The sequence below is a fragment of the Vulpes vulpes genome, chromosome 14 (assembly GCF_048418805.1).
Source record: "Vulpes vulpes isolate BD-2025 chromosome 14, VulVul3, whole genome shotgun sequence".
Lineage (NCBI taxonomy): Eukaryota > Metazoa > Chordata > Mammalia > Carnivora > Canidae > Vulpes > Vulpes vulpes.
In genome coordinates, this window is record NC_132793.1 from 109,243,256 (window position 1) to 109,256,603 (window position 13,348).

General features: G+C 44.1%; 1 protein-coding gene across 2 annotated transcripts in view; it reads right to left on the minus strand.

The window, feature by feature from the left end:
* Positions 1-13,348, minus strand: part of HTT (huntingtin) — a 146,002-nt gene that overhangs the window by 77,825 nt on the left and 54,829 nt on the right. For both annotated transcript variants that reach the window (XM_072737636.1, XM_072737635.1), the window contains 8 exons: positions 13,134-13,197; positions 12,786-12,886; positions 10,195-10,341; positions 8,037-8,157; positions 6,335-6,411; positions 5,169-5,320; positions 3,657-3,859; positions 1,096-1,222 (listed from right to left, as the gene is read on the minus strand). In XM_072737636.1, the coding sequence (XP_072593737.1) occupies positions 1,096-1,222; positions 3,657-3,859; positions 5,169-5,320; positions 6,335-6,411; positions 8,037-8,157; positions 10,195-10,341; positions 12,786-12,886; positions 13,134-13,197 (992 nt within the window). The remainder of the gene's footprint in view (positions 1-1,095; positions 1,223-3,656; positions 3,860-5,168; positions 5,321-6,334; positions 6,412-8,036; positions 8,158-10,194; positions 10,342-12,785; positions 12,887-13,133; positions 13,198-13,348) is intronic.

Here is a 13,348-nt window from a genome sequence, read left to right on the forward strand (position 1 = left end):
TCATCAAGTTTTCAAGATTTTTGACTTGGAGCCCTTAGTTTACTTAAGCCGCCAGAAAGATTATCAGTGACACACAGATAAGTTATATCTGCCAAGTTGTGAAGCTTTCAAAGGCGGCAAAACTTCCTGCGGTACCCCAGTCAGTCCTTAGAAACCAACACCTTTTAAAAACCCGTAACATAAATGCTTCATAAAACGACTGGGGGAGTTGCGACTGTCCCAGGGTCTGGTAGGAGTACAACAGCACAAGCCACTTCCTGCTCTGCCTGGGCCCCACCATACTCTCCCGTGGCAGCCAGGTTGGTGGGAGCTGCAGGGTACCCCCCCAATCTGGCCCCTCTGTTCTAGGCTCTCCCAGGTGTGGAAGCCCCTCCACGCATCGGAGTTGGTCAGGTTCCTCTCGGATGATTGCTCTCCACTTGAGCAGTTTCCATCTTCAGAGTCTTCACATGTCAGAACCAACTACTTCATCCACTAGCTCTGTCCCTGGCCATCTATACCACCTCCCTGACTAAAACTTGAGGTCCTTTCCAGCTTTCTTTTTCAGGGAGAGGCAGGGCAGAGAGGACAGGGCAGGACTGCTTGCTAAGGGCCAGCTGCCTGCCCACTGCTGTGGCCACGTTAGCCAGCAACATAGAGCAACGCACAAGACCAGAATGTGGTCTGCACACATTTAGGAATTAATGTTTAATATCTGAAATCACACTAGAGAAACTCTTTCTCTGACTTCACTTCTATGTATTTTTTTTTTTTTTAGAAACTTTTTTTTTTTTTTTTTTAATTTATTTATGACAGTCACACAGAGGAGAGAGAGAGAGAGAGAGGCAGAGACACAGGCAGAAGGAGAAGCAGGCTCCATGCACCGGGAGCCCGACGTGGGATTCGATCCCGGGTCTCCAGGATCGCGCCCTGGGCCAAAGGCAGGCGCCAAACCGCTGCGCCACCCAGGGATCCCGCACTTCTATGTATTTTATTTCCTGAAACTACCAAACTATTATATTTAACCTGGAGTGAATGTGAGCGTGAGCCCTAAATCTCAGTGACACAGATGGCACCCCCCCCACCGGCCCACCCCTCCCCATTGTCATTTCATACCTGGACTGGCTTCGCTGCCTTTCTTGGGGCTCAAGGGCACAGAGGCTGGCTCTCCAGGTTCTTTCTCCTTTCCCTTCCGTCGGATGGGACTTAGGGAAGGAGGGTTTGTCAGAGACGGCAAGGCTGCCTACAATAAAAATGAGTCTCTGTGAAGGAAGCCAAACCGACACGTAAACTGAAACTCACATATGTAGTTTCCCATTTCTTAAGCAGAACAACCCATGCAATCATTTTCTTCTCTGAATCCTCACTGACAGTTCAGACATGGTCCATCCATCATCTACTTTAACCCACACAGCCATCACACGTGGCAAGAACTGACCTAGAACTTCCTAACAGGTATGTTGTGAAATGGCCAAGGATGCAAGGACCCTCAGGGAGCCAAGCAGGGCCCATCCCCTCTGGCTATAAGCAACCAGGCCACTCTGTGGGAGCTAGGATATGAGAAAGGGTACAAAGCAACATTTTGAACTCCATTTTCCAAATGAGAAAATGGACTCAGAGTAACTTATTCAACATCAAGGCTAATGAGTAGCACAGCAAGGAGTCCACAGACACAGTACGCAAAAGACACGCTGTGGGAGGAGTACAGTGAGAACCACAGGGACGTACGTGTCAGGCCCCAGCTCTACTCCTCTCACCACAATCTCAGAGAAATGAATGGAGGGGGACAAAAGGCTGCCCTCAGGAGAGTGGACTGAAGGCAGCAAGGAAAGAGAGTCCAGGACAGGGGCCGCTGCAGCTGGAGCTCCTGCCAAATGAGAGAAGCCAGGCACAAAAGATCATGCAGTCCCTTCCCACGAATCATCCCGAATGGGCAGGTCTATAGAAACACCAAGTAGGTGGTGGCTACCTGGAGCTGGGGGCCATGGGAAGCTTGGAGGTGACACCTAAAGGGCATTGTGCTCCTTTCCAGGTTCTAAATGGACCATAGCGATGGCCACAAGACTATGGGCATACTAAAACCAACTGAATCCTACTCTTCGGACACGTGAGCTATAGTTGGAGGACATTAACAATACTGTCTGGAGGAGGAGGTGGGGAAGAGAGGCAGCTGTCATACTCCATTCAGGCCACTAGTTTGCACCAGAACAGTGACAGCAAAAGCAAAGAAGTGTGTGTGTGTATTCACCTACATGTGTGTGTATTTGCACCAGTTTGTGTACATGTACACACATGTGTGCACATGCATATATGGGTATTTGCAAGATATTTTGTAGGGAAAACATGGACTGAACGAGCAGAATTGAGGTGCTGTTTCTAGTTGACAAAGTACAAAGTGAGGGGAACATGGCAGGCACGGGCAGGGGTGAGGCTGAGCAGCTCAGATTCATGCTGTGTCTGAGATCTGCAAGCCATCCACATAGACAAATAGCATGTTTCTGGACTGACGCTCCAAAGCTGGGGTCTCTGACATGTGAACATTGAGGACCAGAGCAGACCTGACAACCAAGCTGCCCTGTCCCGTGTCCCGCTAGAGCCACGGTCCACACGTGGCCATTTCAACGTAATGACAATTAAAACAAAATTAGAAGCTCAGCTCCCCAGCTGCACTGGCCATGTTTCAAGTGCTCACTCGCCACATGTTGTTAGTGGCTACTGTCCTGGCTGGCATAGACACAGGACATTTCCATCCTTGCATAGAGTTGTACTGGATGGTATTGGCCCTGGAAGTATCAAGAAAGAGACCAACCTAGGACAGAGCCTGGGAGCCATTTGTGCAGGGCAGAGAGATGAAACCACGAAGTGCCTGGGAAGCAGAGTGGCTAGAGAAAAACAAGAGCCAACCCAGAGGCCAGTGGGCATGCCTATGTCAGGATCGGCGTGGTGGCACCAAGGGAGGGAGAAAAGTGAGACAGGACCCCAGGGGTACCCACGAGATGCAAAGAATGATCTCAGGAGGGAAGGGTGGTTACGGAGAGTGATGACCAAAAGCTGACTGGCCAGGGATTAAAGGATCAATGGCCGGAGCAGCAGACCGAGCCCAGGCCAGCATTGGAGCGGTGAGACACATGACTCTTCAGAGAAGTTTGTAGTGAGGGGAAGACCAAAAGGCCGCTAACAGGGAATGTGAAATTAGAAGAGTTTTTTCATGATGAACGTAAATTGAGATGGAAGACCCAGGGGAGAGCATATATCCAATATATAATCAGATATAATTATAAATACACTCATCTCTCTTAAATTCACTGTGCAAAGAGTTTACCACTTGTTTTTACATTGATTTTGTGGAACTGTACTTCACAGAGAAGCAAAACAACTTGCAAATGTTCTAGGAGATAGCAAATGAGTTACCTAAGTCAACAATTTCAATCCTGAGCTTTCCTGGCTAACGATGAAAGCATTAAAAGCTAGCTAGTTCTTTCTCTCTTAGAAATGACAGCAACTAATGATGGTACTAAGAGAGCTACAAAGTTGATGACACATTTTGGTGTTAAATTTAGAGTCACTGCATGAGCAATTTTGTTTGTTTAAAGCAGAAGAGAATAAGGCACGGGCAGGTGAGTGAGGAGAGGCAGGTCTGGCGCCCACAGGGACACTGAGGCTGTGTCTGAAGTTACCTTTATTGCTGGTCCGGGAGCCACATCGTCCAAGACGTGAGCACAGATGTTAATCACCTTCAGCAAGTGGGAGAAGAGCTGCTCCACCATGGGCACCAGGGTCCGGTCACCTAAAGCTGGCCAGACCTCTTCCTGCTTGGAGGCTGCTGGGTTGGCCTCCTCTTCAGAGGTCCATGAACTTCTCAGAGATTTGGGGGCACTGGCTGTGACATGGCACAATGGGGGGAAGAGAAATCACTAGGGAAGCTCAGTCACTGAGACACATCTACTCCGAGGTTGCTGCGTATCTCCACTTGATGGCCAACAGATACCTCCCGCTCGCCAGGAAACAGATTTTCACGAATGTTACCACCGTACGTGCACCTACCCAGGATGTGCCCTCCGGATCTTTACAACCAAAGTCCCACTGGTGGCCATGGCCTGCTGACCCTGCCCTCCAGCTTCTTCCAGTCAGTGTCCTCCCCCACAGTCCAAGGCCAAGATCTTGCTGAGATCTCTCTCACCTCCACTGCACCAAGAACCTCCCAAGTGGGTTTCCCTACCTCGTCCTCCAAGCCACACTCAAGCCAGCTAAGGGACCAGCTCCACCGCTAGCCCCTCCATGAGGCTGTTCCCAGACCTCCCGCAGCAAACACCACAGTCCTCCTGAACAAGGACTTAATAAGGTAGCACTGCATACCCATCAAGTTCAGTGGCCTCCTTCTTCACCAGCCACATCCTCTGTCCCCTTCCTCCATCCTCATCCTCACCTGACATCCCAAACTATTTACAGTCCTTAAGTGTCACATAATTTTTCATGTCTCCATGCCTTCAAACAAGCTACGCCCTCCATCTGGTGTGCCTTTTCCCACTAACCCATAAATCCTGTTTCTTGTCCTGGTCCCCCACAGGAGTGATTACAACCACTCTGTGCTGCCACTGTACTTTCTTGTACATGTCACCCATTGAACTCACGAGTGACTTGAGAACAGAGCCCACATATCATGCTTTCGTACACACATGGTGCCTGGCATATGGTGCTCACTGAAATTAAATTAGAAATGAGTTTACCTGTAGCTAACTAAGGGGCTATGCAGGGAAAGAGCTCCTTTAAACTACTCAGCTCATGGGCAGCCCGGGCAGCTCAGCAGTTTGGCACTGCCTTTGGCCCAGGGTGTGATCCTGGAGACTCGGGATCGAGTCCCATGTTGGGCTCTCTGCGTGGAGCCTGCTTCTCCCTCTGCCTGTGTCTTTGTGCCTCTCTCTCTCTCTCTCTGTGGCTCATGAATGACTGAATAAATAAATAAATAAATAAATAAATAAATAACCTTAAAAGCCATTAAACTACTCAGCTCAGAACAGCTGCCCACAGCACACACCCATGCTGATCACACTACACATTCTGGCTAGAGGATCAAACCATCACTGGCAATGACCTCATGGTATTTTCCTTCCATGTGCTCACCACCCCACTCATCAGAAGGAAACCCAAGCTACAGACCTGAAGTCCCTGTTTCAGCTCAGTACCAATACCTGCAAGTAAGTTTCCGGCTAAAACCAAAGCATCCTGATGGGCAGAGAGATCCAGTGGGAACCAAGCAGATGAGAGCAAGGTGAGGATCATCGTGGCCATGCCAACAGTACAGCTCTTTCTAGACTCATCTGAGGTGCTTAGTGGAGGCACCCTGGAAGTGAAAATTTGCCAGGTCAAATGATGAATACCTTAAATCGAATAATCTTGCCTTCTTGTAATGAACCAAGAAGGCGGTGTGTCACCCTACGTTTTATACCAGCTCATAAAGTGATTTTACTATTGTTAATTAACATCCTTCCTGTAAACCACAGCTCCAAATAATCTTTGAAAAATGAAACCAGGTAGCAGATGTGATTAAAACTATGGAAACTATATTTTTTAACTTTTTAGCTTTCTCTGAATTTTGACTCAGCATATTTAACTCCAATCCCAGAGTTGCTTTAAGTCAGGTCAGAGGCTGGGTCTATGCTCAGTAACCACCTGTGGACAAAGGGAAGCAACCCTTCTAGACCAGAGGATGCAATCCATCCACCCTAAGCAAATGTTAGCTGGCCATATGCTGACACACACAAGAAATTTGCACTTAATTCCGAATAGGATGGTGAGTCACCAAAATTTTTCTCAGCAATCTGTACACATAATAAAAACTTATTCCTTAGTACTGTAGGAGACTCAAAACCATTTCACAGATGCTACTATGGCCATCTACTGGAAGAAAATCATTTTTAAATGGAAACTGCTCATATAAGCTTCACAGTCCCTATAGAATCATGATTCTATAAGACAGGTCACATCTGATTTCAAACAAAAAATGTTTCTAAACTTCTAGTACATAGCGTAGAATTCTGGGAAAAATCAAGCCAATTAGAAACGTTTTGCCAGCATGTGTGAATTCTCCAAAATGAACCTAACAAATGATACCCTGAAATCCTCCAAAGCACTTAAGAGTGAGCACTTGACACCCATGAGAATGACAGCAAATCCAGATTTTCTGAGAGCTCTATCACTAGTTTCCCACACAGCTGACAGGACAGAAGCAAATATCCCATTAGGTATTTTTCCAAAAGGTCAAACTGATAAAAGATTGAAGAAAGAAAACATGGGATTCCAATAGCAATGTCTGTATCACACAAGTATAGATAACTGTTGTGAGAACAATACATACCCACAATGCCAACCTAAACTCCAAATGCAGACAGGAAAGGCAGTTGAAAGGAGACACAGAGCTTCGCAGCATCCAAACTAAAGGAGAAAAGAATAGTAAAATCACAGCCATGCACAAAAAACGTTGATTAAATTGAACCTCCTTCATCAAAAGTACAAACAATGAAAGCATAACTGAGACCTGTATCTAACGATAAGCTATCTGTCCTACCATGGTTCTAATTCATCCTTCAAAGACAGCGTAGGGATGGGAAACAAGAGGCTGTACAGAGGGACCATCACATGCCCTGAGGATAGGCCAGCAGCTGGAATGGCAGCGGTCCTGCCTCCCCTCTGTGCCTGGAGCACCCCTCCTCTCCACCCTGTTCGCTCCTGCACCCAAGCTTGTTGATGGCCATCTCCTGACTAGACTGCAAGCACCACAAGAGCAGGGACCCTCTTTGTTTGCATCTCAAGCCTAGAACAGTGCACGACACATGGGAGCCAGAGTAAATACAAATAAGTCAAGTTTATGATATTTTAAATAAATCAAGGGAAGACCAAACCAGAGAGGCCAAACAATACTTAGGTTAAAAAGGCACATATGGGGCAGCCCGGGTGGCTCAGCGGTTTGGTGCTGCCTTCAGCCCGAGGCTTGATCCTGGAGAACCGAGATCAAGTCCCACATCAGGCTCCCTGCATAGAGCCTGCTTCTCCCTCTCCCTCTGCCTATGTCTCTGTGTGTCTCTCATGAATAAATAAATAAAATCTTTAAAAAAAAAAAAAAAAGGCACATAGGTACTTATTAAGACAGCTTAATCCTAATTGTTGGCGTTTTTTACAACAGGTAAGCATTTCTTCTGTCACATAAAATAAATGTTAAGCATTAACCTGGTACTCAGCAAATTAACACTACTTTGTATAACGTTCTCTATTTCTTTTTTTTTTAACGTTCTCTATTTCTAATGACGAAAGTTACCTTTGTTCGTTTTAGAAAACTTATAAATATCTAAAAAAGATAAAGAAGGAAACAAAAATCACAGTCCTAATATTCATTTTGGCCATTTTCTGCCAGTCAGTTTCCTGAGTATGTGAGAATGTCCACACGTGAACAGGACTTCACAACAGAGATCGGGCTACATGCAAGCACCCCAGGCCTCTTCCCAGTCTGTAACTATTATAATCCAAATTCCATCCTTCTATAGCATAAAACATCCCCTATAGCATGTTAATAGGTGCGTAATAAATACGCTACTGTATATGGAGTTTCGCCGGAATCAGAATTTAATCATCTGTGCATTCTTGGACAGCACGGTTCCTTCCCAATGTCATCGTCACAGATAATGATACAAGTACATTACACAAACACTTTAGCTGGTATTTCTGATTCCTTCTCCTTGGTGAACATCACACATCACTGAGGCAGTTCTATTGGAGGTATTTCGAACTTCTAACATGTTACCAACTCAGAGTATGGCAGCTTTTATTCTCAGTTTCATGTCTTCTGTATCGGCTGGGTATTTTACAATGAGCATGTAGTACTTTCATAAGCAGAAAAACAAACCGTTGTTTACATTTCCATTAGAATAAACCCAGATTCTGCTCCCAGAAGCACAAGTTCTCAGTGAGCCCTGTGTTCAAGAGCTCTCACAAAGCAACTCACCATGAAAACCCGGCTGCACAAACCCAGAATCAATTTTGCAAAGCCAACCAAGGAGACTTACTGTGAGCGCGCGTGTGGTTGACGTGACCAATTCGCGGGAAACTGCTGCAATGACTCTGGAGAGGTTGTTTTCCACAGTGACGTCTGTCATGCTCGGTAGTAAGTTATAGCCTCTGTAGATTCTAATGAGAAAAACATGGAGACTAAAAACTACTATTAAAGCTTATGGTACTTCCAAAATTCAAATGGCACTTCAAAGTTTAAGATTAAAGCCCATGAGATGTTACAGCAGTTTTGACTTTGAAGTGAACAACAGACTGGACATGAACCACATATCACTACAGTGGTGGCACAAAGTCCCCTCCTGGTCCCAGCTCATCCTGAACATCTGCGCCACAGAGCCCAGGTAGACTGCCCAGCCATAGCCTTCCTTGCCTGCTTGCCTGCCACCTCTCCATACATCCAAAGCAACTATTTTTCAAACTTTTAAGCTGGGAAAAAATCCTTCTTGAAGCTACTCCTGATTCCAGGGAAGAAGAAAGTACTCGTCCCACTGTGGGGCTGCCAAGGTGCTTCCCAACACTGCACTCATGGCACATACTGATTTCAACCCCTTGTTGAAGTTACATACAAATTCTAAGTCACCCACCCTGTAAGCGGAGCCCACACAGGATTAGTGCTGGATTCACTTCTGAATCCCTTAGTGTCCTCAGAACTCAACAACAAAACTCAGGAGAAGACTTCTTTTATCTTCCCACATCAATTCTCAAAGAGCTGCTAGCTAAGGTGCAAAACAGTGCCACATCACTAGCCATGGTGCTTTCCACCCAAGAGCCAAAGCAAGACAGCCAATGTCCAAAGGCCAGCCTAAGTATGAAACTGGGAAGACTTTCAAAGTTTTATTGAAAAAAAAAAAAAACAAAGTTTTATTGAGATACCAATTTGAATGCAAATATTATACTCATCTCTGCTGGCATTCTCTGAAATGACACTCAGAAACCATTTACCCTAAGATTGCTCAACTCCTGATAATGAGATACCATCATGCTGCTTTTGCTTATCTTAGAGGAACCTTTTCAGAGAGAAGAAAACATCACTTCTTTCAGAAGAAGTGATAAAAACACTTCTTAGGTTTAAAAAATTTTTTCTCTGAGAAAATTATTTCCATGTGTTTTTTTAAAGCAATCTTTACATGAGAAGACATAATATCTACTGAGGAGTAGCTTCCAAATTTGACAAGCTGAATTTCAAATTCAAAACAAAAGCATCAAGCAAACATCTCAGCCTTGATATCTAAACTTTTAAATAAAATTGCCACTAACAGAAAGGAGAGCTACATATAAAAATTCATTTTAAAAATAACATTTAAGACACACAGTGAAAACTGCACAATAATCTTTTATGACCACTTCTGCAAGCTTCTTTGCAAACTAAAATTCTAAGGAATGACTGCTTCATTAAAGCATTTCTGGGGATCCCTGGGTGGCGCAGCGGTTTGGCGCCTGCCTTTGGCCCAGGGCTCGATCCTGGAGACCCGGGATCGAGTCCCACGTCAGGCTCCCAGTGCATGGAGCCTGCTTCTCCCTCTGCCTGTGTCTCTGCCTCTCTCTCTCTCTCTCTCTCTCTGTGTGTGACTATCATAAATAAATAAAAATTTATTAAAAAAAAAAAAAAAAAAGCATTTCTGTACTAACGACTTCCAGTCTGTGTGCTTACCTGAGACCAGATGTGAGCAGACTGTGTGCCAACGGCAATGGCATTTAAAAGCTTCTCACAAGAGACATAAATAGTGGTTAACTGCAAACCACTGTGCACCAGTAGCCAATCCTACCTAACACTGCCACTCTCAATAGCCCAGTTACCTAAAGGCCAGGGAGGGGGGAATGACATAACCACATCATACTCTTCACTGGCAACACAAATTGAAAAAGTCATCAGACAGGTTTTTAGATAAGATACAGCATAAATGGCACACACAAAAACCCATTTATCAGTATGTGATTAGAAGATTCACAAAGTCTCTGTGACTACAGCAGAGCCTGCTAAATGAAGAGGCAGGCAGCGAATTCCGAAGGAGATCACCTACGCAAACACCCTCATACCTGAAGCTCCTTCTCTAGAAACCACGATGTGTTACATCAGAGCCCTGAAGAAAGGTGTCAGGAAAGGGCACCCCCCACCCCACACCGCCAACGTTAGGATGCACGCAGCGCGCATACCTGGTTATGGTGCTGACGGAGAAGTGAGATGGAGGCTGCGCCTCGTGCATGAGGAGCTTCAGGTAAACACTGCTTTGATCTCGCGCCACAGCCACCACGGGGTCAGCTTGTCCTTGGTCGCACTTATAAAACAGCTTTGGGACAAGCCTATCAGAGAAATAAGGTGTATTTACTGACAGAAGTCTATGAAATTCACCTGTGATTCCCCACCCTTCTCTGCTGAGGTGGTTAGGCCTGAAGGACAGAACAGCACCTGCCACCCTCATAGGGCCTTCCAGCACACCAGAATGGGGCTTCTGGCCATGGGACCAATCACCTGCACACCAGTCACACCAACCCCGAAATAACTAGGTGCTGTACTTGCTTTTTGTCTGCCGTACAATTAAGTACTTTTCTCTACATGTGATAAAATGCTTTGATTTCAAGTTCTCTTTCTAGTCATCTTGAGCCAGATGAACAAGTACATGAAGCCACTGTCCATGGAAAGTACTGAGCACAGGGCAGATCTGAACGCCAGGGGCTGGCCCTTACTCGCTTTTGCAATTCTGCCTGCAAAACCATCACACACATTCCCAGACGGTGAAGCTCTAGCTAAGGACCCTCACAAATCTAAACTCAAAAGCAGAACACAGGCAACATTTCCTAAAAGAACAGAAGGGTTCGTTTCTGCAATCAACACTGGGCATATTTTGCATGAGTGTACTCATACACTTGTGGACAGGACTCAGAACTTTTAGAAACAATCAACTATTTTATCACATTTGTTTGCAAACTCTAGTATCTTTAATTAAAATCTCTCTGCTATGGAGATATGGTCATAAGTACAATTTTTTCTAAGGTAAAATAAATGGTTATCATTTGCAGAAAATGGTAAAGGTCTAAAATCATTGATTAGGCAAGTCATACAAACCCAATTTAGTGCATGAAAAGGTACACCTCACATGTAATCAAAGAAATATGCAAATGATGATGAAAACAGAAAAAATATACATCAAAATGGAACTTCGGTTTTGCATAGTCTGATCACAAAGATTTTTATTTCCTATTTTGTATTTTCCCTAAATTTTGTTCGTAAATGTGTTACTTTTAAAAGAGAAGTTATTTTAAAAAGAAATACCCATTTCTGCCTCAACAACTGACACATGTTCAACCTTTTTGAAATATTTGTTTTGGTGAGAAGAATCATATTCTGGTCGTTAAGAGTAGAGACTGGTATGTTTCCGAAGAACAATTTCACGTACCAAAACCCATAAAAAATCCACTTCTAGGTACTGACCCAAAGGAAGTGAGAACATATGTCCACACAAAGTCTTATGGGCAAATGTTCAACCAACACAATTCACAGTAGCCAAAAAAGTGGAAATAATATAAATCACCTGGTGAATGGATAAAGAAAATACAGTATCACCCACATAATGGAACACTATGCAGCAATAAAAGGAACACACTACGGGCACACACAACAGCAGGGATGAACCTTGAAAACCAAGGGAAAAAAGCCAGAGGCCAAAGTCCATCTACTGTATGATCCCATTTACATGAAATATCCAGAAAAGGAAGTGGATTCGTGATTGCCTGGGGCTGGGAGTTATTGCAAACGGGCACAAGGGATCTTTCTGGGGTGATGGAAATGTTCTAAAACTGGGATGGTTGATGGTTACACAATTTTGTAAGTTCACTATAATTAAATTGTGTACTTAAAATGTTAAGGGATCTTAGAAAATCATACTTCAGTAAAGCTATGAAAAACTTAAAAAAACAACAAAACATCAAAAAAGCTTGGCCTAGTAACCCAACTTACAAGAATTAATTCTAAGGAAAAAATGTATATGTAAACGTTTATGTATAACAATATTTATGAGCATTATTCATTATTTAAGTCAAAGAAAACTTAATAGCCAACCGAATAATATTTATACAAAAGTTTGTCACGACTACAGAATACTGGCCACTAAAATTTCTTTTTCTGAAACAGTATGCATAGCTTTCACTGATCTCATAGTGTATGACACATCACACATTTCAGTACTAAAATATAAACATTATGTGAATACAGAGTGCTGCCCTAGACATCACTGGTGGTTACAATTTCTTTTTTAGAAAAGTCTGATAGCAGGAAGACGTAATAACATAGTACGTGGAAATGATCAGATCACAAAATCGCACGTACACATGGCCCCAATTTTGAAGAAGAGACCTGTACACAGGATATACCTCAACATATTCACAGTGATATCTCTGATAGCAGAACTGAAGACGATTTCTATTTTCTTCGTGTGCTCTTCTCTATATTTCAAACTTCTGACAAGGAAAGCACATCACTTTTACACTAGGAGGCTACACTGTTTTGCAGTTTTCACCCTCACTTTAGACTTGTGCACGGTAAATAGTCTCTCTTCTGATGGTTTCAAAGGAGCTGAAAGTAAAGTGAGCACCCAGGATCTGGCAATGCTCACCTACTCTCTGGATGATCCAACTCCCTTCCTCTTACTGCTTTAGTGCTTCCACAATGAAAAGTGAGCAGTGAGAAAATGCTTGGAAAATACCTCATTAAAAAAAAAGAAAAAAAAGAAAAAAAAAAAAGAAAATACCTCATTAATGCCGCTGCAGCAACATGCCGCACTCTGGGGTCCTCATCCCCAAGCAGATAGATGACAACATCATGGAGCACTCGTTCTTGTAGTTTTAAGAGCTTCGGAGAAAAGTATAACAGAAATAGATAAAACATCTGTATTTAACCCAATTTCAGGTAAGATATTTTGGAAGGCCACTGAGTAAGAGCTCACGATCACTAGTCTTAAACTCACATACACAATCACAACTGTCACAACCTGAATCCCGGAGTCCATTTGGTACAGAGCACACTCAGAGGAGACACACACCCCTAGGAAAGTGCAACTCCTAGCAGTTATACAGCCTCATAAAAATGAACTGCTTACCCCTGTGTAATGATGAGTCCCTCTGTGCAGGTTTTCTGCTTTTGTCTCCAAAAAGCTCACCAACCTAACAAAGGAACATTTTTAACACAAAACAATTTAGTTACTCCACAAACACCCAGTGTCAGCCTGCCAGACCCTGATGGGACACAGAAGGCGGTGGTGGTGGCAGGGGTTGTCCAGCCACCGGGGAAGACCGGAGAGGTAGCACCTCTCAG